The sequence below is a fragment of the Schistocerca serialis genome, chromosome 2 (assembly GCF_023864345.2).
Source record: "Schistocerca serialis cubense isolate TAMUIC-IGC-003099 chromosome 2, iqSchSeri2.2, whole genome shotgun sequence".
Taxonomy (NCBI): domain Eukaryota; kingdom Metazoa; phylum Arthropoda; class Insecta; order Orthoptera; family Acrididae; genus Schistocerca; species Schistocerca serialis.
This window is the reverse complement of record NC_064639.1, coordinates 684179979-684199848: the sequence shown is the minus strand read 5'-3', so window position 1 is coordinate 684199848 and position 19870 is coordinate 684179979. Positions and strand designations below refer to the sequence as shown.

Sequence of the window (19870 nt, the reverse complement as noted above, 5' to 3'; positions counted from 1 at the left end):
CTTCTCTCAATGACAGATCTTTATCCTGTTCCTTTGTATTATTCTAAAGCTGAACGCATAATGAAATGATCAAATGCTGCCTTTTTCGAATACAAGGTAGTGAAAGTACTTTCATTACGATCATCTTTGGTGCCAGTATTCAAGCCCATAGGAGATCTTGAAAAAGCATCACCAATGACACTATCTTCGTCAGGAATATATTAATAGTGAATTTGAAATATTGTAAATACAGCGGCCACCTGGCTAAATGGTCATGAGTTAACCATGTACTCAGAAAAATGTCGAAAGCATGGTGATATGTAGAGCCAGCCCTTGATCACCTGAACGTACAAATAATATCTGAATTTCACAAAACCTCAACAACAGCCAGGGCCTCAAATTTAGTGACAGAATAGTTGGGCTCACACTTAGTGAGCACCTAGCTTGCAAAAGCAATATTACGATACTCCACGTACTTGAAATTCTTATGAGAATTTAGAGCCAATATCTGTCTTAGAACTGTCTGAGCCTACAAAGAAATATCTGTTCAGAACAAGATGTGACGTAAGAAGATCTTCCAAAAGAATCTGTTTCAAAATATAAATTCTGGTTGTGCCTCGGCATCCCAGTACGCACACTCGTGGTGTAGACAAAGTGTTCAGAGTAACAAATAGCTGATAGAGGGTAATACATTACTGTGATTCCTCGCTGTGGGAAGAGGAAAAATAAAAGTGGTCTCACTCTTATCTGGACCAGGTAGAATACAATGTTTCCAAGAAATATCACCTGTCTCTCGATGAATTCTGACTTCTGTAGTGACACTATACGCTTTGCATACACTGAAGAGCTTGTCCAATATCTTATTACGTTTTTCCCAGCTATCTTCAGCAATCAAGTTATCGTCAACGAAAGAAGTCAATGACTTTCTCATGTGATTGAAAAAAGGCTCCGGTCATTACTGTTTTCAATAAGGGTCGCCGAACAGACGCACAAAACTACAGAGCTCTATCTCTGATGTCTAACTTTTGTAGAATTTTGGAACACGTTTTATGCTCGCCTATCATGGCGTTTGTGTTGACTGAAAATCTCCTCTGTAGGAATCAATATGGATATCTAAAACAACGATCATGTGAAACCTATCTCGCTCTTTTCCTTCATCAGACCCAGATAAGAGCAGATACCAGCACCCAGCTAGATGCCGGTGTTGAGTACAGTTCGCATTTCCGCCTTATGAAGAAAATATGAACGTATGGAATATTAGAACAATAGTGAGATTGGTTCGATGAGTTCCTAGCAAATAGAATACAGCACAACATTCGCAATAGAGAGACGTCTTCAAATAAAATTAAATTTCGGCCATTCCTAAGTGAGTGTTATAGGATCGTTACTTTCCGCAGTTTATATAAAGGACTTAGTAGATAACGTTGAAATTTCCTTGAGGCTTTTTCACAGATGATCCTGTCGTATACAGAGACGTTTTGACGCTGAAATATTGCAGCATAATGCGGGAGGACTTGAAGAGGATTGATGCTGAGTGCAGGGAATGGCAATTGACTCTTAACATAAACAAATGTAACGTATTACGAATACATGGACAGAAAGACCTCATTGCTGTGTGATTACAGGATTGCAGAACAATCAATGTAAGCAGTCATTTCCCTAAACTGTCTAGGAGTACTCGTACCGAGCAATTTGAAGTCGAAAGCCCACATAAAATCAGTTGTGGGTAAGGCAGAAGACAGACTGAGATTCATTAGAAGAACCTTTAGGAAATGTAGCCTATCAACAAAGGAAATAGCTTATAAGGCACTCACTGTACTAGTACTTGAATACTACTCAACAGTCTGTGATCCAGACAGGCTGGCAGAGTATATAGAGAAGATCCAAAGAGGAGCAGCACGTTTCGTCACAGGTTCATTTGGTAAGCGCGAAAATGTCACAGAGATGCTCAGCCAAATCCAGTAGCAAATGCTGCAAGAGAGGAGTTGTGTATCACAGAGCGAACTAGCATTTGAGAGTGTTGTTCCTAGACAAGTCAACCAATATACAGTACATATATCCCACACAAGTCCACAAAGATAATGTCAAAGAGATTCGAGCTCATACACAGTCTTATTAGCTATTGTTCTTCCCAGGAACGATAGCCAACCACAACAGGAAAAGGGGGGAATTGACACAGGTGCACAAAGTATGATCTGTCAAGTGCTGAAAGTTTGCTGGTGGGGTATAGATGTAGATGCACCTGTAGAACAAGGCTCATAGTACATGAAACATTGTTGTTGTTGTTGTTGTTGTTGTTGTTGTTGTAGTCTTCAGCCCTGAGACTGGTTTGATGCAGCTCTCCATGCTACTCTATCCTGTACAAGCCTCTTCATCTCCCAGTACCTACCGCAACTTACATCCTTATCTGCTTAGTGTATTGGCTCTGAGCACTATGGGACTTAACATCTGTGGTCATCAGTCCCCTAGAACTTAGAACTACTTAAACCTAACTAACCTAAGGACATCACACACATCCATGCCCGAAGCAGGATTCGAACCTGCGACCGTAGCAGTTGCGCGGCTCCGGACTGAGCGCCTAGAACCGCGAGACCACCGCGGCCGGCTGCTTAGTGTATTCATCTCTTGGTCTCCATCTACGATTTTTGCCCTCCACGCTGCCCTCCAATACAAAATTGGTGATCCCTTGATGCCTCACAACATGTCCTACCAACCGATCCCTTCTTCTAGTCAAGTTGTGCCACAAACTTCTCTTCTCCCCAATCCTATTCAATATATTGCATATCATTACCACGTCTGCCGCCTCTGTACAGCCACCGTGACACCATTTTTCCTGTAAAGTATGATAAACTCGCTGGGAATATGGTAACAGAATTGTATAAAAATGAATCAAATTCACAATAGGTCTAGACTCAAAAGAGAACTCCAATTTGATGGGAAGTTTAAGACATTGGTTCGAACTCTTCTTCTGAAGCACACATTCATCAAAACTCAACTTCAGTGCAGCATCATTACTCTTCAAAAGCACTTCACCATAACCCAATTTCATCACTGCATGATGTATCAGAAAAAGTTAGTCCCTACAACTGTGTCAGTATCCAACCTTGGCACAGTCATATACCTTGCAGAAAACCTACAACCTTGACAAATAAATTGAATATACACATATCACTACACCTCCGCACTTCTCACAATAACTGCCCTTTTCACCTTAGACCAACGCAGAGAAAGAACAGGCCATCAACGTACACCTTCGCAACTCTAAAATGCAGATCATTCAACACAGAAACTTGGCTACCTATGTCCAAAACACAAGACAGAATAGCTCCATTATTATTTATTTGTAGCACTTGACTCACCAAAGAATTTATGTTTACATGTCTCTCAGTAAGTAGAGTTTCTCTATTACATTCAAAATTCAACCTGTTTAGTTGTTCGCATCTGTTGATCGTCATGTTTGCAGCTCCCAAATCGCCTGCCATCAGCAACTGGAAATGACGTGGCTGCAGGCTCCCCAAGTGAACATTGTTCCATGGATTGCCTGTTCGAACTCCCAACAATTTGTGGACTTGAATCTCTATCATTCCGCGACCATCTCTACCATTTCCTATATAACATCGATTGTGACAGAACTGTTTACCATTCAACCTACCTCTGTCTTTCTTAAAATTATTACTTTTATTGTGATTAGGTTCTCCTTCCTAATGCCTCCATTTACCATTTCCATACCTATCACGATGCAAACCATACAGCTCACAGTCATAATTTCCATTCCTCTATGACATCAGATCAGGATAAGAGAACTGTTACTCTCACCATGAACATTATCATCTCCTCTGTCATAGGGTAAGGTAATCTAAACATGATACAAAATCACAAAATTCGTGTGTATTTTTAAGAGTAAAATAGTAGCCATTAGGGCAAAAATTGTCATTGTTAGAGAGTAGAGCCCACTTTGAAATGACATTTTATTAATTGGTTAAAGTTACGAAATGTAGTATAAAAAAAATAAAAGCGGTGTATCATTTTTTGACTGTAATTGTTGAATAAGCAGAAATTTCCTGACTTGTTTTTCCCCTGTTGTATATATATAATTTATTTGCAAAAATAATACATACAAGAAATAGGAGCAAAGTGACATTGTGCAATGAATTGTGCCAACAAATGTGCAGAGTGATATTTGAATGTAGCTACACATGTAAGTAGTGACAGTACTTCACTTGTAAAAATACTGTAGTGTAGGACCACCTACTCTTTATGTCCATCTCTTTCTATCTCTGTTGTAAACATGATAATGTCACGAGCCTAACTGGAATTTGAGTGTCCCCTGTCAGGTAACACGTTACGTGTGAAACAAGCTGTGGGTGTGGGTGATGTTGGCCCTACCTGAGCAGGTGCTGCTGGGTGGCCGAGCTGAGCTCCCTGATGTTGATGGCTGTGGAGTCTGTCATGGCACCGCCAAAGCCCAGCATCTGCTGGAACTGATGGCTCGTGTCCACCCGCAGGTGCACCACCCCGGACTGCAGCTCTGTAGACATGCAAAAGTTTAGTTAGCATATGTCATAGCACAGTTTGTATGATCTTCTACATAAGACGCAAAGTACATAAATTATAAATGTCACATATTTTCTTATGTATACGACATCATCTTGGATATCAGTAGGGACGTCAGATAGCTAGAATATGACTGTCAAGGGAATTCTGCTGTGGTTTGCCTATTGGCATCATATTGACTTTTTGATGAAGCTCCCTTTCTTCAGTCGTACAAAAGGACACACATTTTCCATGGTTTGTTATTAACCTACTGAAGTTGGTACATATTTTCTGGTGTAAGTCGAAAGTCAGGTTTTTTTTTGTGATACAGGGGAGATCTTACACGCACATTAGTGAGGACTTTTCAAACTGTGCACTACATTTTGGTAATGTTAAAATTGTCGACAAATAGTTCGCTGGCTTGGAAGTGTGGTGTGGCACTGGAGAGCAGTATATTTCCATATAAGTGTATGGTTGGTTGGGAGCAAAGGATTATTTTGTATTTTGTTGCATTTTCTGAATAGAGCATGGTCGCGATGAATTTGGAGTAAGTGAATTTGGCCAAGTCTATGGAGCCAATAGGTAGTCATACGAATTGTTTTTCAAAACATTATCCCCGTGGTACATGTTAGTTCTACATCTTCACGAGAGCGCTACTGAGCGACACTGATGCACTATATTCCGCATCAGCGTAGTCCATACTCAGAGATGAAATTCGCAGGGTAGAGGCTGAGGATCTCATCTGGTACTATAGAGTTTTGCAGAAAGTTACTTGTGGTCCGAAGTTTCGCGGCGACCATCGTTATGTTCACTTCAGCGTAAGTTCTGTGCAGATTCACATCGATATTTGTTAGCGTTTACTGTAGGCAAGAAGTTCGTAACTGCCTAACCATTTGATCAGGTGTAAACATGCGACTTATGGTTTGCTTCAACAATAAAGAAGCCTCCATTCACGAAACTATTGCACAAGAGTGCTTAAATCTTTCGACTACACTTTTTACGCTGTTTCCATGTCTCTGTGTCTGACTACAATTTCCCAGTTATCGGCATACCCGAATTTTACAGACAACCAGACGTGTTGGCGATATACAGACTGGCTACGAGTGATGTTAAACGGTTCCTTGAGGTAGCCCTTCTTTAGGTTTCATTTGTTTGTTTCTTCCATTACTTATGATGATCTCAGAAGATCTGTTGCTATACATGTCATTCAGTAGATGGACTATTTCTTGGGACGGTATAGTGTAAATGAAACCGTGATTCCAAATAGTGCCGTACACTGCTGTTAGTCAATGAATGCAACAGATATCTTTAACTGCTCTTGGAAGTCTGCTGTTACAAGTACGTAGGCGGTAAGTGCGAGTGCCTGTTGTGTTGACTGAAAATCTCCTCTGCAGGAATCAATATGGATATCTAAAACAACGATCATGTGAAACCTATCTCGCTCTTTTCCTTCATCAGACCAAGATAAGAGCAGATACCAGCACCCAGCTAGATGCCGGTGTTGAGTACAGTTCGCATTTCCGCCTTATGAAGAAAATATGAACGTATGGAATATTTTTGGTAGAGAACCAGTTTGCCCGATAAGGATTTTATTTGAGTTGATGGTGACAATATTACTAGAAATAACCCTCTCCTGCAGTTTAAACAGGGTAGCTCACTAACTATTGCGACTAAGAATAACTCCGAAGGTCTCATAGAAGCTGAAAATTTTGTGGGACAAAAGTTGCATGGGACAATGGGGGCCATAATATGACGTTGGTATTTGCTGCTAGGTGGGGTCGCTTCAGAGATATGAAGGTCAACTTTGTTTTCTTATGGGATGCTATATTTTGGTACTTATTTTCTGATAGCGGCTGCCGAGACGAATCCAGTGATGCGTAACAGTAAGGTTTTTGAAGGTCAACGAAGGTCACATAGCTGGCATGAACGTCCATTTACAGAAGGTATTCGAAGTGATGACCATTGGTATCAATGCAGTGCTGCAATCTTATTATCATGGATTGAGTGGTATTGCTTATCACATCGGCACTTATCCACCTACCATTAAGCTTTCTTCGATTATATATTTCTATCCTCCATAATCCCACACCATACATTCACCGACCACGGTTTATGATGTACAACTTGCCGCAGCCAACATGGATTTTCAGTTGCCCAATAATGCATGTTATGCAAATGAACATTTCCATGGTTCGTGAATGTAGCCTCATCAGTAAATAAAATCAAATTAAGAAATGTGTCGTCCCTCGGAATCTGAAGTTGAGCCCATCAGTAGAATTCAATACGACGCATACAATCCGTACCAGTTAATTCTTGGTGGAGACTGATATGGTAAGGATGACATTTATCTGGATCATGGCAGATTCCCTTGCGATGTGACGCTAACTGACATAAGGATCTCGACCCACAGTGGCAAGAGTACCAATTTTCGTTTCCTCGTTAGTAAATTTTTCTTTGCCGAACATGTTTCCGATGCGTTAAGGATCTAGTTTGTTCTCAGTTTATCATACACATATTTGAATGTACGACATTTAGGGTGAGTACGTTGAGGATATCATTCAGCGTATAAGTCTCTAGCCCTCACTGAATTTCGTTGGCATTCTCCGTAAATGAGAAGCATATCGATTTATTCTTCTATTAAATACATCATTCACATTCGCTTGATTCGACGATACTAGTCTCATCGTTCCTATTAGCGTTGCATTGTGAAACCGTCGAATGGTGTTTACATGTGAACGGCACGTTATACGGATACGCCGTATTCAGCGAATATTACTATTTGCACGATATACGTGAGTGATGTGTCAGAGAATGTGCTTCGATAAGTGCCCAAGTGATTAGGAATACCACTCAATCCCTGATAAGAAGATTGCAGCACTGCATTGATACCAGTGGTTATCACTTCGAACACCTTATGTAAATGGACGTTCATGCCACCTTTCTGACCTTCGTTGACCTTCAAAGACCTTACTGTTACACATCATTTGATTAGTCTCGATAGCCGCTATCAGAAAATAAGTACCAAACTATAGCATCCCATTTAAAAAACAAAGTTGACCTTCATATCTCTGACGCGACCTCACCTAGCAACAAAAACCAATGTCATATTACGGCCCCCGTTATCCCATGCAACTTTGGTCTCACAAACTTTTCAGCTACTGTCATACTTTCGGAGTTATTCTAGATGGCAATAGTCAGTGACTCTTCCCGTATATCAAGCTAATCAAAGGCAACTAGAAGTAACTGGTTTAGTTTGGTGACTATATTTGTTCCTTTAAGGAAATATTCTTTGGTTTCTGATTTCATTAGATCAACGAGAAATCATGAGATCGACATAATATGGAGTGATGTTCATTCAATGCATGCTTAAGCTTCTCTGTATGTTTGCCAGAAGATAATCGGAAGCTGAGGTCTGTAAGGTGCATGATACTGTTAAATTCAAATTGCAATGTCTAAAAAATTTTATTTATTTAAACAGTATGAAGCGAAAATCGACAGAATAAAATGATCGAACTTATACAAAAGAGTAGTCTTGAGGAAACCATTATAACTATGCCAGTAAGCACAAGTATAATGTTTGTGATTAATGTTCGCTGGAAGAAGAGTATTTGGAGAAAAATTGATAATTTTATGAAAAATAAAATATAGAGATGAATGTAAGTTATAAATGTACTGACTGTAAGGTTCTGAAGGTGTTAGAGCATGTAATTCAGTTAAACAAAATAAAATCATAAATTAGGGAAGTCACTATGTGTTTGAGCGCCAGACTTTTGGATGATTTTGGCGTGAGCATCACAAGGGAGGAAAGAACGGAAAACCAGAACAGTTGGTGTCGAACTTTGATAGTGCAGAAATCGTGGAGTGCAATGCCTGGCGATCTGATCCCTAAGCAACAACAATTCAGAGTGAAAGAGTTTCACATTTGGTATGCCAGTGGTTTATGGTTCATGAAATCGCCTCCAGTTTATTTAGTGTCAGAAAGCAAGAACATCTGACTGATCTTATGTGATGGAATATGGAGGCATGATGCAGCAAGTTAACTTGACTACCGCGGTGGGTGGTAGTTATCAATTAATTCCACCACTGGAGACGTGAAGAGCCTATCCAAATTTTCATTATCAAAATGTTACTGTCAACGCCATGGTTTGCCAAAGTTCTAATATAGTTTTGTTAAAATTATTTGTTAGAATGGTTCAAATGGTTCTGAGCACTATGGGACTTAACATCTTAGGTCATCAGTCCCCTAGAATTTAGAACTACTTAAACCTAACCTAAGGACATCACACACATCCATGCCCGAGGCAGGATTCGAACCTGCGACCTTAGCAGTCGCACGGTTCCGGACTGAGCGCCTAGAACAGCGAGACCACCGCGGCCGGCATTTGTTAGAATCATTGTCCCAAAGTCATATACCGATCCAAAGGCCCCTGTCCATTTTGGTAAATGTAAATTCCGTGTCACTTTGTACGGTCAAAAGATCGTTGTGACTAGTGTTACGATATTCTTGCAGTGTCATATAAAAGTAACTTCTAATAATAATCGCTTCATAACTTGTGTGGCATCTCAAGCCTGAAATTCGAATCCTGTTATCCACACCACGCTTTGGAGAGAAGTTTAAAACATAAATAGGTGTCTTGCTAATAGTAATATTCTGTCAGGTGACATGTGTCAATATTTGTGTTAGAGACTATTGTGAACGTTAGGAAAAAAAACAGTGTAATGTTGTGCAGAATGCTCTACTGTGCGAACTAAAAGCTGCATTTTTCTGAGGAGCGACACATAATCAGAGCGGGAGGGACGAAGGTCCCGGCAGGTAGTCAGTCGTAGATGTGGGCGGTTGTAAACCCGACCGCTAAATGGATTCACTTTCCGTAGCGTGGCCAACGTTACAGAATGATACAGAAAATTATTCTGCACATTATTATTTTCATAGTAAGCAATGTTAACTAGTCATCCAGCTAAAGTTTGTCACGCTTGTAGTTCAAAAGCATTCCTTTCCCTGTTATGTAAGGTTAGAAGCGGTTCGATTACACGTTATTCGCACATCTGAAATACGAAGGCGAAACGGTCACACGTGGAAGCACTGGGTTTGGTTACAAAGTGCAGCCACTTTGTACAGTTTATCGAGCTGCATGGGTCTCATACAGCCAGTTATATGTCGACATATTGCGATTAAGCTTTTGGCATGTACAGATATGGACCACACAAGGCGAGCATATTCCACAGTGGAGAAGCACACTGCCTAGAGCGGCGGTTCTCTGCACCTTCGGCATAATTCACCATCTGTTGTTAGCAAGGTTTCTCAGCATGTATTTTCTTGCTGCGACTCTGAGTCGAGTCTTCATGTAGTAATGACTGTGCATCAGTGACCAGTCCAGTACGACCCCGAGGTATGTCGGTTTATCTGTTTGATGATGTATTGTTAGTTTCACAGGTAAAGAGTGTGCTGCCACGCAGTCTGAGCAGTAAACAACAGGACTTCCCTCTTGATCTTGAAAAGCTCGGTTGTTCTGAGGTTTCCATACATATGGCACACCCCATTGTGCTCAGGATATTCAGACCCTCTTCTCTACCTTCCCTGCCTCTAGATCAAACCGCACCATGTCTAGTGAGGTCCAGTTTCGTTGGGAGGCGTTCATTCGTTGAGTTTTGCTATGCTGATAATATGACTTGATATTATCCACTTCAAAGATATGAGGTACCTATTGTTATATTGTAACTCTGCAGTCCTAATGCATTGACTTCACACCTTCCAGCACAGTGTCGTGAAACATCATTAAGAAGGCCCAGACCCGCACGTGAGTGGGCAGCGCCACACCTCCAGGAAGACAGAGTTCAGTGCCCTCTGTCAACGCTGACTTAAGCAGCCGCCCATCGCTGGTCGGGTTCACTTCAGTCACAGATATCGAGAGCATCAGTACTGAGTACGGTACTTTGCCTGTGTTCTGCGGGCAGTAATCGTGTGTAAAATGAAGTGCATGTAGGAGCCACAGGAAGCACATCAAGCCACCTCATAACGAGAAGTTATGTTCCTTTCCTTTTTAGAAATAAAGTGTTCTATTAATCTGCAAGTGTTATGTACAGATCATTTTGGATTCCTGTCGTCATAACTTCTCTCCTTCTTTGTTTGTGTTGGTGCTGACGCCCACAGTAGTCAACACAACAGCAACACTAACTAATGATAGCATTCAACCGTTTTCTGTCCTACACGCGACTCAACAACACGTTTAGAGGGACAGTGCTCTCATCATCAGGTTTACAAACATAGTTCATGCGGCTTTTAGTGTTTTAACCTCATGAGCTAAGTTTGACAATCTGGTGCTGACAGCACTGTCTCTCTGAACGTGTTGAGTCGTGTGTAGAACAGAATGCTACCATTTGTTATAGACAGTGTGAATTTAACGATTAGCACATATAGTTTGGGAGATGTCTAATGTGAGTTGAGTGAGAAAGTAGATCGCATTGAAAGTGGTAGTTGGCGGATTCTGGAGTGGTACTGAGTTATACAGAATACTAACTGAAGAAGACCCACGTCAATTGGTTTTCTTTTTCCATTTGTTTTCTTCACTTTTTGTCAGATATCACAGTAACGTTCATACATCTGTGACCATTTCAGTACAACATCCAGATATATCAGTACGCAGTTAATTATCTGATTTGTGTAGCACCTTTCTTATGAACTACGTTTGGTATTTCCTTTCAAGTGCAAAAATTAATAATTTTTGTGCATGTCCAATACATAAACACCCTACTTATAGATATCCATTTAAGGAAATTGATCGCCGGCCGGAGTGGCCAAGCGGTTCTAGGCGCTACAGTCTGGAACCGCGCGACCGCTACGGTCGCAGGTTCGAATCCTGCCTCGGGCATGGATGTGTGTGATGTCCTTAGGTTAGTTAGGTTTAAGTAGTTCTAAGTTCTAGGGGACTAATGACCACAGCCGTTAAGTCCCATAGTGCTCAGAGCCAAGGAAATTGATCCTATTAAATGGAATCTACAACAATGGAATGTTTGCCTCCTGTTTGTAGGAAATCACCCTATATGCTAATGTTAACAGAAATTAAAGCACTTTGAAGGTCAATTGTAAATTTGTTGAAATGGATACAATTCATAATATTAATATCAACTTGCCTTTTTCCTTTTCTGGTTAATATTTCCGCTTTTATGATGTCATTCAGAAGCGTTCCACTACATATGATTTACCAGGCATAGCTGAATAAAATAAAGACACCGCCACAGGTAATGCAAGAACCTCATTGAAGTGGGTCAAATTGGGGTTGGCACGCATTTGCATCAGGAACTACCTGCTGATACAAGTATGGTCGTCATCACATTGATCAGTTACCATGTAGACCGGTGCAGTAGAGCGACCAGAGTTGTGATATCATCGATGCAGCAGAAAGGCAGACTCTCTGTGGCATGGGTGATCTGACTGCTTTACATTCCTTATGTGATAGGCATCGGTACCTTGTTATAACAAGGATACACCAAGCTCATATAAATATTAGTAATTTCTATACAGGATTATACAGTCTGACAGCCATCACCTCCTACACTGGCGTACGAGTCTGCACGGATGAATTAACCCTGGACTCTGCCACTCTACCCTTGGCCCATTTGTTCATGCTGTGTCCGTTGCTACTGGCTTAGCGCCATCTAACCAGCGGGCCACCTGCTGGAGTACTTCTGCCACTGCTTGCTTCCAACCCTCTCGGTCCTGGGCTGTGCAGCCGTTCAGCCACCATTCCCAGTGTAGGCAAAATCCCATTGGTCCGCCTCTGCTCGCACAGGCAGGCACTGCTGCTGAGAGCTTCCTCTTCCACTCTAGACACATGACGTGATTCGCATACCCCTGCGTGCCCTTTCCCAAGTCACATGGCTGCTGGGCTGCCGGTAGCCTGTTAGGCTGCCCTCATGAGCTGCCGTCTGCTACTGGAGTCAGCATCCTTGCTGAGTCGCTGTCGTCATCACTTCATCACCTGAGCGACGCCACTGGTGGCCAGAGACAGCAAGCCACTCGTTGACTGCAGCATCATATCGTCGAGATGTGCACCTTACACTTTGGGAGTGTTGGGTTCTCCGAACATTGGTACGACTGTTGTAGCTTGTGGGGCAATAATGAACGTTTCTACAATGCTGTTTTCATGACGAAACATCAGACGACAACCAGGCGTCCCCTCGCCACTCCACCGCTGCTCCCCTCAGGGTGGTGAAGCACTGGCTTCCAGATCCCTGACAACCCAATTCTACCACCCACCATAGAGGCCAGCCAAGCCCCGGGCTCTATAGGAGATGTTCTGCAAGATCATACCGAGGACAAAGAGCGAATTTAGAAGTTCTGTTGTTACCTCCACGATTTTGTGATGTTTCATCATAGTGTTAATGGATTTAAATATTTTATCTACCCCTGGAACCATACTCTGTAATCACTGATTTGTTTGTTGAACTACGCCATTTTAGTCGATAAATTATTCTCTCATGCAACTATTCTTTGTGTATGTATTTTTATTCCGCAAACAGATATGCTATGCCGCGTTGTTGTTCCTCTTTCCTTACTAGGTCGCACAACTTACAGTTAACACGATTACGACGGAATGCAGACCATTCTTACATAATCTAGAACATTCAAAACATTCGAGAATATTCGCAAAATCTCAAAAACACCAGAAGTCTCATTTCTCCTCAACCACAACAGCTACCATTGCACAACCACTATAGTGCACAGTGGGGGAAAACAAAGGTAGCACCAGACACAGATATCAGTGCTTGTCACTAAGTGGTTTTGGAGGTATCTACAATTTCACCCATAAATACTTCAGCTTTTATATACATTTGCTGATTACTAAATATTTGAAGTGAATAGCAGTCTACAGTACTTATGAAGTAGAAATGCGATGAGGGGAACGATATTAATTAAAGAGTTCATAGGACAGATACTAATAAGGTGTCATTATGAGAGTTGTGTTGGGGTTCAAGTGGCTCACGTATTGAAAATAAACAGTCACTTGTGTATGACGAGAAACAGTAACAGTCGTATACGAGGTTTCATCTAAACTTTAGTAAATTTCCAAACTGGCACTAATAAGAAAAACACTGGTTTGTGAAGTAATGATGACTGTGAGTTCGAAATGAAACTAATTAAGGACTAGCTTAGCACCCACAGTTTTGCTCGTGTAGACTATATGACCTTCAGAAATTATTTGTTTTATCGAATTTTTATGTTGTTCATAAATTTAACACTTTCTAATCTTTTCACGCTAATTAAAAACATATAAGCATGGTGCTTTCCGAATGTACTTCTGACTGAAGAGCGGTTCTGCTACCTGGAGTCCAAATATTTTGTTAATCATGCCTCTTGCGTTCTTGTGGAGACATTCCAATAGAATGTTTCATCCCTTAACAAATATTTCTTCGTATGTACCCGAGAAGTGAAACACCAATTCCCATAATTTACCTTTAAATATTTTTAACGTAGCGAAATATTTTTTTTTAAATTTTCATCCCCTGTTGCAATCCTTTAGCGGTTTTATTTCCAGAAACAGTGAAACACCTTTTTTTTATTTCTAACCGAGAATTCGAATGCCACTTGTCATAGATGTAGCTTTAAAAATCCGCTAGTAGTTCTACAGTAATTATTTATTTTTTAAAAAACTTTCACCCTCTATTTTGGTCCCTTAGAGATTGCATTTCCAAAAATACTGAAACACATATTTTTTATTTTCTTACTGAGATATTAAATACCAGTTTTCGTAGTTCCAGCTTCAAAATTCCCTCAGTAGTGACACACTTCCAGAAAGCCTTTCATCCCCTATTTCACCCCTTAGGAGTGGAAATTCAGACAATTGATTCTTAAATTAAGGTGAGCCTGTCAGTCAGTCAGGATATGGTCTTTTATATACAGAGATGAATCTTACGCCTAACGAATAGCAACTATAGTTACAAGTGTCCCTTCTTAATTACTGGACATTAACTGGGAACACCTTGATTTATACGAGGGCTATCCACAAAGTACATTACGTTTTGGAATTAAAAATAATTAAAGTATTGGAAAATTGTTTTATTATATACAGATGAAAGCCACGCTTAAATACTACTTTTCTACATAGTTGCCATTTAAATCAAGGCACTTATCGTAGCGATGGACGAGCTTGGAATACGGCCGCCTGCGCCTTCAACCACGTGGTTACCTCTTCTTGAAGCTGTGCGTCGTCATCAAAACGCTGCATAGCCAACCACTTCTTCATTGCTGGGAATGAGTGGAAGTCGCTCGGTGCCAGGGCGGGACTGTACGGCGGATGAGGAAACAACTCCCACTTAAAAGATTCGAGAACTTCACGAGTGGCATTTGCCGTGTGGGCCCTGGCGTTGTCGTGAATCAGCAAGATCTTTGAGTCCAACTTTCCCCTGCGCTTGTTTTGTATTGCTCTTCTGAGGTTGTGCAGAGTTTGGCAATAACTTTGAGACTTTATTGTAGTGCCTCTTTCCAGGAAATCCACAAAAATCACACCTTTTCTGTCCCAAAAGACAGTCACCATCACCTTCCTTGCCGACATTGTCTGCATGCATTTCTTGGGTTTTTGGGGGGAATGTGTGTGCCCCCACTGCATTGACTGCAATTTTGTCTCGCAGTTCACATGCTTGACCCATGTTTCGTCACCAGTAACGATGCGATCGAGTAATGAGACGCCATCTTTCTCGTAAGCGTCCAAAAACGTTAACACTGCAGCCATTCTCTGATTTTTGTGAATCTCTGTCAAGATGTTTGATATCCATCTTGCACAAAACTTGTGGTAACCAAGCTTTTCGGTAATGATTTCGTGCAACAAACTTCGTGGAATTTGTGGAAAACTCATAGAGAGTTCCGTTATTGTGAAATTACGGTTTTCACGGACCGCGGCAGCGACTTTTTCGACAAGTTCGGCAGTCACTATGCTGGGTCTTCCACTTCGCTCTTTGTCGTGAACGTTAGTTCAGCCATTTTTAAATTTTATGACCCATTGACGCACTCCACCTTCAGTGATTGTGTTGTCCCTATACACTTCACAAAGCTGCCGATAGATTTCTATCAGTGTACAGTTTTTTGCAGTCAGAAACCTTATTACAGCACGCACTTCACACTTCGCGGCATTTTCAATTAACGCTGACATTTCAAACTGTCACAGTAACTCAACGGAGTACAGCACGAACCTCTCACTAGCATGGCAGGATGCCGACTGAGCGCCGGAATGCCATGACACCAAGATGGCCGCGCTAGCCCCGCCCCTAACGGACAAAAACGAAAACGTAATGTACTTTGTGGATAGCCCTCGTATAAAATGAACAGTTCATTAACCTGTATTAAAAGATTTGAACAGGGACATGGCACTGGCACTAAGCAGATGGTCGATTTTAACCTTCCTTTTTTACGGTAACAGAGTGCTTCAACCAAACAAAATAATTTCCCATTGCCTTTACTTAAATTTACGACCGTTAATAACCATCAATAACAGCCACAGGGAGTGGTAGCTTATTAGTTCCTCGCTGTGTTCATCCCAGCACAACAGCCGCACTACGCGTGACCATCTGTTAAATACGACTTCGTTTGCTGATTGCTAACCGCTAGTTCTCGGACTTGAAAACGTTACTGTTCTTCACTCTTAATCCAAGTAGTCTTTATTGAATCAGAGGCGGTTTTAACTGAAGGATGCATTACTACACGACCGTTAAGCGCTTCATATTACCATTTAGAAATCATTATAGTTAAAAGTATAAATAATTGTCAGACGCCCCTGTTTAAACACAGGATTGTTAATAAATATGAATATGTATTTCATATCGTAATGAAGAATGAAAACTCAGTTTTGTCATTTCAGGTTTTTTTCCTGAAGGTACTCGTATTGAAAGTCAGACTTCTGGTATTCTCGAGTAAACGTTTAGTCAACATTGAAGACGGTAAAAGGAAACAGGTGATACCGGGCACGCAACATCTGAGAACTATCGCACGAATTTAAGGCTTACCGAAGCAGACGCAACTGCCTTTTTACTAAAGCTCCATTTGCAATTGTCGAACGACAGTTTTCCCAGAAGCAGACTTATGTGTTGCATGCGCGTAGTTCATTAAAATTTAGAAGAGACTCCAGTTTATCGCATGTTTCGCCGCATCGGCTAATGAAGGAGATAACGGGTAACAATGGAAACAACACTTTTTGAGGTATTTGCGTCAAAAGGCTACGCTATCAGCACGTAGATTCTTAAACGACGCTGATAGGAGTGGAAGAGAACCTAACAATTTTTAACAACACCCTTGTGATAAGATATATCCCTCTTTCATGTTGGTGTGCTCCTCGCTCATCTGGCAGAAAATATGGAACTTACCACTGAATGACTTGAACCTCGTCTCTCTGAGGCTGTGGAGTGCAGTATCGTAGGCAGTACTTTTCTGGGTCTATGTACACTCCTGGAAATGGAAAAAAGAACACATTGACACCGGTGTGTCAGACCCACCATACTTGCTCCGGACACTGCGAGAGGGCTGTACAAGCAATGATCACACGCACGGCACAGCGGACACACCAGGAACCGCAGTGTTGGCCGTCGAATGGCGCTAGCTGCGCAGCATTTGTGCACCGCCGCCGTCAACGTCAGCCAGTTTGCCGTGGCATACGGAGCTCCATCACAGTCTTTAACACTGGTAGCATGCCGCGACAGCGTTGACGTGAACCGTATGTGCAGTTGACGGACTTTGAGTGAGGGCGTATAGTGGGCATGCGGGAGGCCGGGTGGACGTACCGCCGGATTGCTCAACACGTGGAGCGTGAGGTCTCCACAGTACATCGATGTTGTCGCCAGTGGTCGGCGGAAGGTGCACGTGCCCGTCGACCTGGGACCGGACCGCAGCGACGCACGGATGCACGCCAAGACCGTAGGATCCTACGCAGTGCCGTAGGGGACCGCACCGCCACTTCCCAGCAAATTAGGGACACTGTTGCTCCTGGGGTATCGGCGAGGACCATTCGCAACCGTCTCCATGAAGCTGGGCTACGGTCCCGCACACCGTTAGGCCGTCTTCCGCTCACGCCCCAACATCGTGCAGCCCGCCTCCAGTGGTGTCGCGACAGGCGTGAATGGAGGGACGAATGGAGACGTGTCGTCTTCAGCGATGAGAGTCGCTTCTGCCTTGGTGCCAATGATGGTCGTATGCGTGTTTGGCGCCGTGCAGGTGAGCGCCACAATCAGGACTGCATACGACCGAGGCACACAGGGCCAACACCCGGCATCATGGTGTGGGTAGCGATCTCCTACACTGGCCGTACACCACTGGTGATCGTCGAGGGGACACTGAATAGTGCACGGTACATCCAAACCGTCATCGAACCCATCGTCCTACCATTCCTAGACCGGCAAGGGAACTTGCTGTTCCAACAGGACAATGCACGTCCGCATGTATCCCGCGCCACCCAACGTGCTCTAGAAGGTGTAAGTCAACTACCCTGGCCAGCAAGATCTCCGGATCTGTCCCCCATTGAGCATGTTTGGGACTGGATGAAGCGGCGTCTCACGCGGTCTGCACGTCCAGCACGAACGCTGGTCCAACTGAGGCGCCAGGTGGAAATGGCATGGCAAGCCGTTCCACAGGACTACATCCAGCATCTCTACGATCATCTCCATGGGAGAATAGCAGCCTGCATTGCTGCGAAAGGTGGATATACACTGTACTAGTGCCGACATTGTGCATGCTCTGTTGCCTGTGTCTATGTGCCTGTGGTTCTGTCAGTGTGATCATGTGATGTATCTGACCCCAGGAATGTGTCAATAAAGTTTCCCCTTCCTGGGACAATGAATTCACGGTGTTCTTATTTCAATTTCCAGGAGTGTATTCAGTTAACCCATTGTTTAAAATTTTTATGGCGGGTAGTACTTGCCGAAATAAAAGAGAACTAAATTTGCCCATGTTGCATTGAGTACCTAAATATATGAAGATCACTTAGAATCAGTGTCACAAGCTCAAAAAACTGAAAACTGACCAGCTAAATAGTCAGAACAAACGCAATAGCACCCAATAAACACATATACAGAGTTTCTTACATTCCACATGCCATTATGAATAGCACATTAAATGAATGAGCAACTGAAACAGTTTTCCTTACAGGTGTTCAGTGTAAACACCATTTGTCACGTGGCACATACCGAGTCAGTGGGCAAGTTCTTTCCAAACCCTGATCAGTGTGCCTCGAGTAACTACTGCAAACGACTGCTTCAGTGCTGTCTCTTAAGCCGGGTAGATCAGCTGGTAGCGGGTGCATATATACAGGATACTGTGTGAGCCCCAAAAGGTAAAAATAGCATGGCATCATACCGTGTTAACAAGATTACAATGCGAAACAAACTCTGTCTTTAAATCCCATGTGTCCAATGCAGAAGTTGGGTACAGCATAGTTTAACCAATCATGTACTGAATTATGCTGGTGAGGTGGCGCTCCGTCTTTCTGTCAAACAAAATACTGAGGTTCATCTTCTTTCAATTCAAGAAAGACCCATAGCTCTAGCGCATCAAGATACGAAACACCAGTTACAGTTGCTTCAACGAAAAAAAGACCCATAAAATTTCCCCTCGAACGTTGCAGAAAGAAAACACCTGTTTCGGAAGGTCTCGTTATAGGGATTTGCTGACGCCCACATGTGCATTTTATATGTCTTTACATTTCCATGGAGGTAAGATATCGATCCATCACTGTAAAACATAAAAAGTTCACTAGCCGCTGTATTTCACACATCAAACAGGTATACAAAAAAACTGTTTTGAGTTGTTCTTTCATTTTATGTGTTATTGATAATAGTCAGTTGAATGTAATAAATGCTAAAGAGCCTTACAACCTCGACATCGATTTTGAAACACCTGGTATTTTACAGCAGAGTGTCGTCGTAACTGCCGTCTGCTTCACGTCTGCTGTACAGCGAGCTACGTTAATTTAAGTATTAACTGTATTTTTCTTACTTGTCACTTCTTCTTCCGTGTGTTTTTGCTTTTAGGAAGCTTTAATTGTCGAGTGCTATTAATAGTGTTCCATAGATTTCGTGTTTGTATTGAATACAGTCAGAGAGAGTCCCTTTAGTCAGCCATAGTGCCAGTAATGCTAGTGTTTGTTTTCAATACAGTCCAGAGACAGTTAGTGCTATTTTCATTGTTTTCTACAAGAAGTGTCTAGCAACCACAGTTTAGTCAACAATCAGCCGCCTTTAGTGAATTAGCAGTATAGTTAAAAGTTGATTAACTCTCTACAGTAAATTGATTTCTTAGGATGGGTAGGATGTGTGACTGCTGTGCACGGACGCAGGAGGAGCTGGCCACTGCTCGCGAACAGCTGAACGTGTTGATGGC

At 42.2% G+C, this 19870-nt stretch overlaps 1 protein-coding gene across 2 annotated transcripts in view; it reads right to left on the bottom strand.

The window, feature by feature from the left end:
• Positions 1-19870, bottom strand: part of LOC126457810 (lysosomal acid glucosylceramidase-like) — a 394424-nt gene that overhangs the window by 106934 nt on the left and 267620 nt on the right. The window contains exon 3 of one of the 2 annotated variants that reach the window (XM_050094423.1): positions 4366-4507. The exons of the other annotated variant lie outside the window; for it this stretch is intronic. Coding sequence (XP_049950380.1) covers positions 4366-4507 — 142 coding nt within the window. The remainder of the gene's footprint in view (positions 1-4365; positions 4508-19870) is intronic. 2 annotated transcript variants of the gene reach the window in all.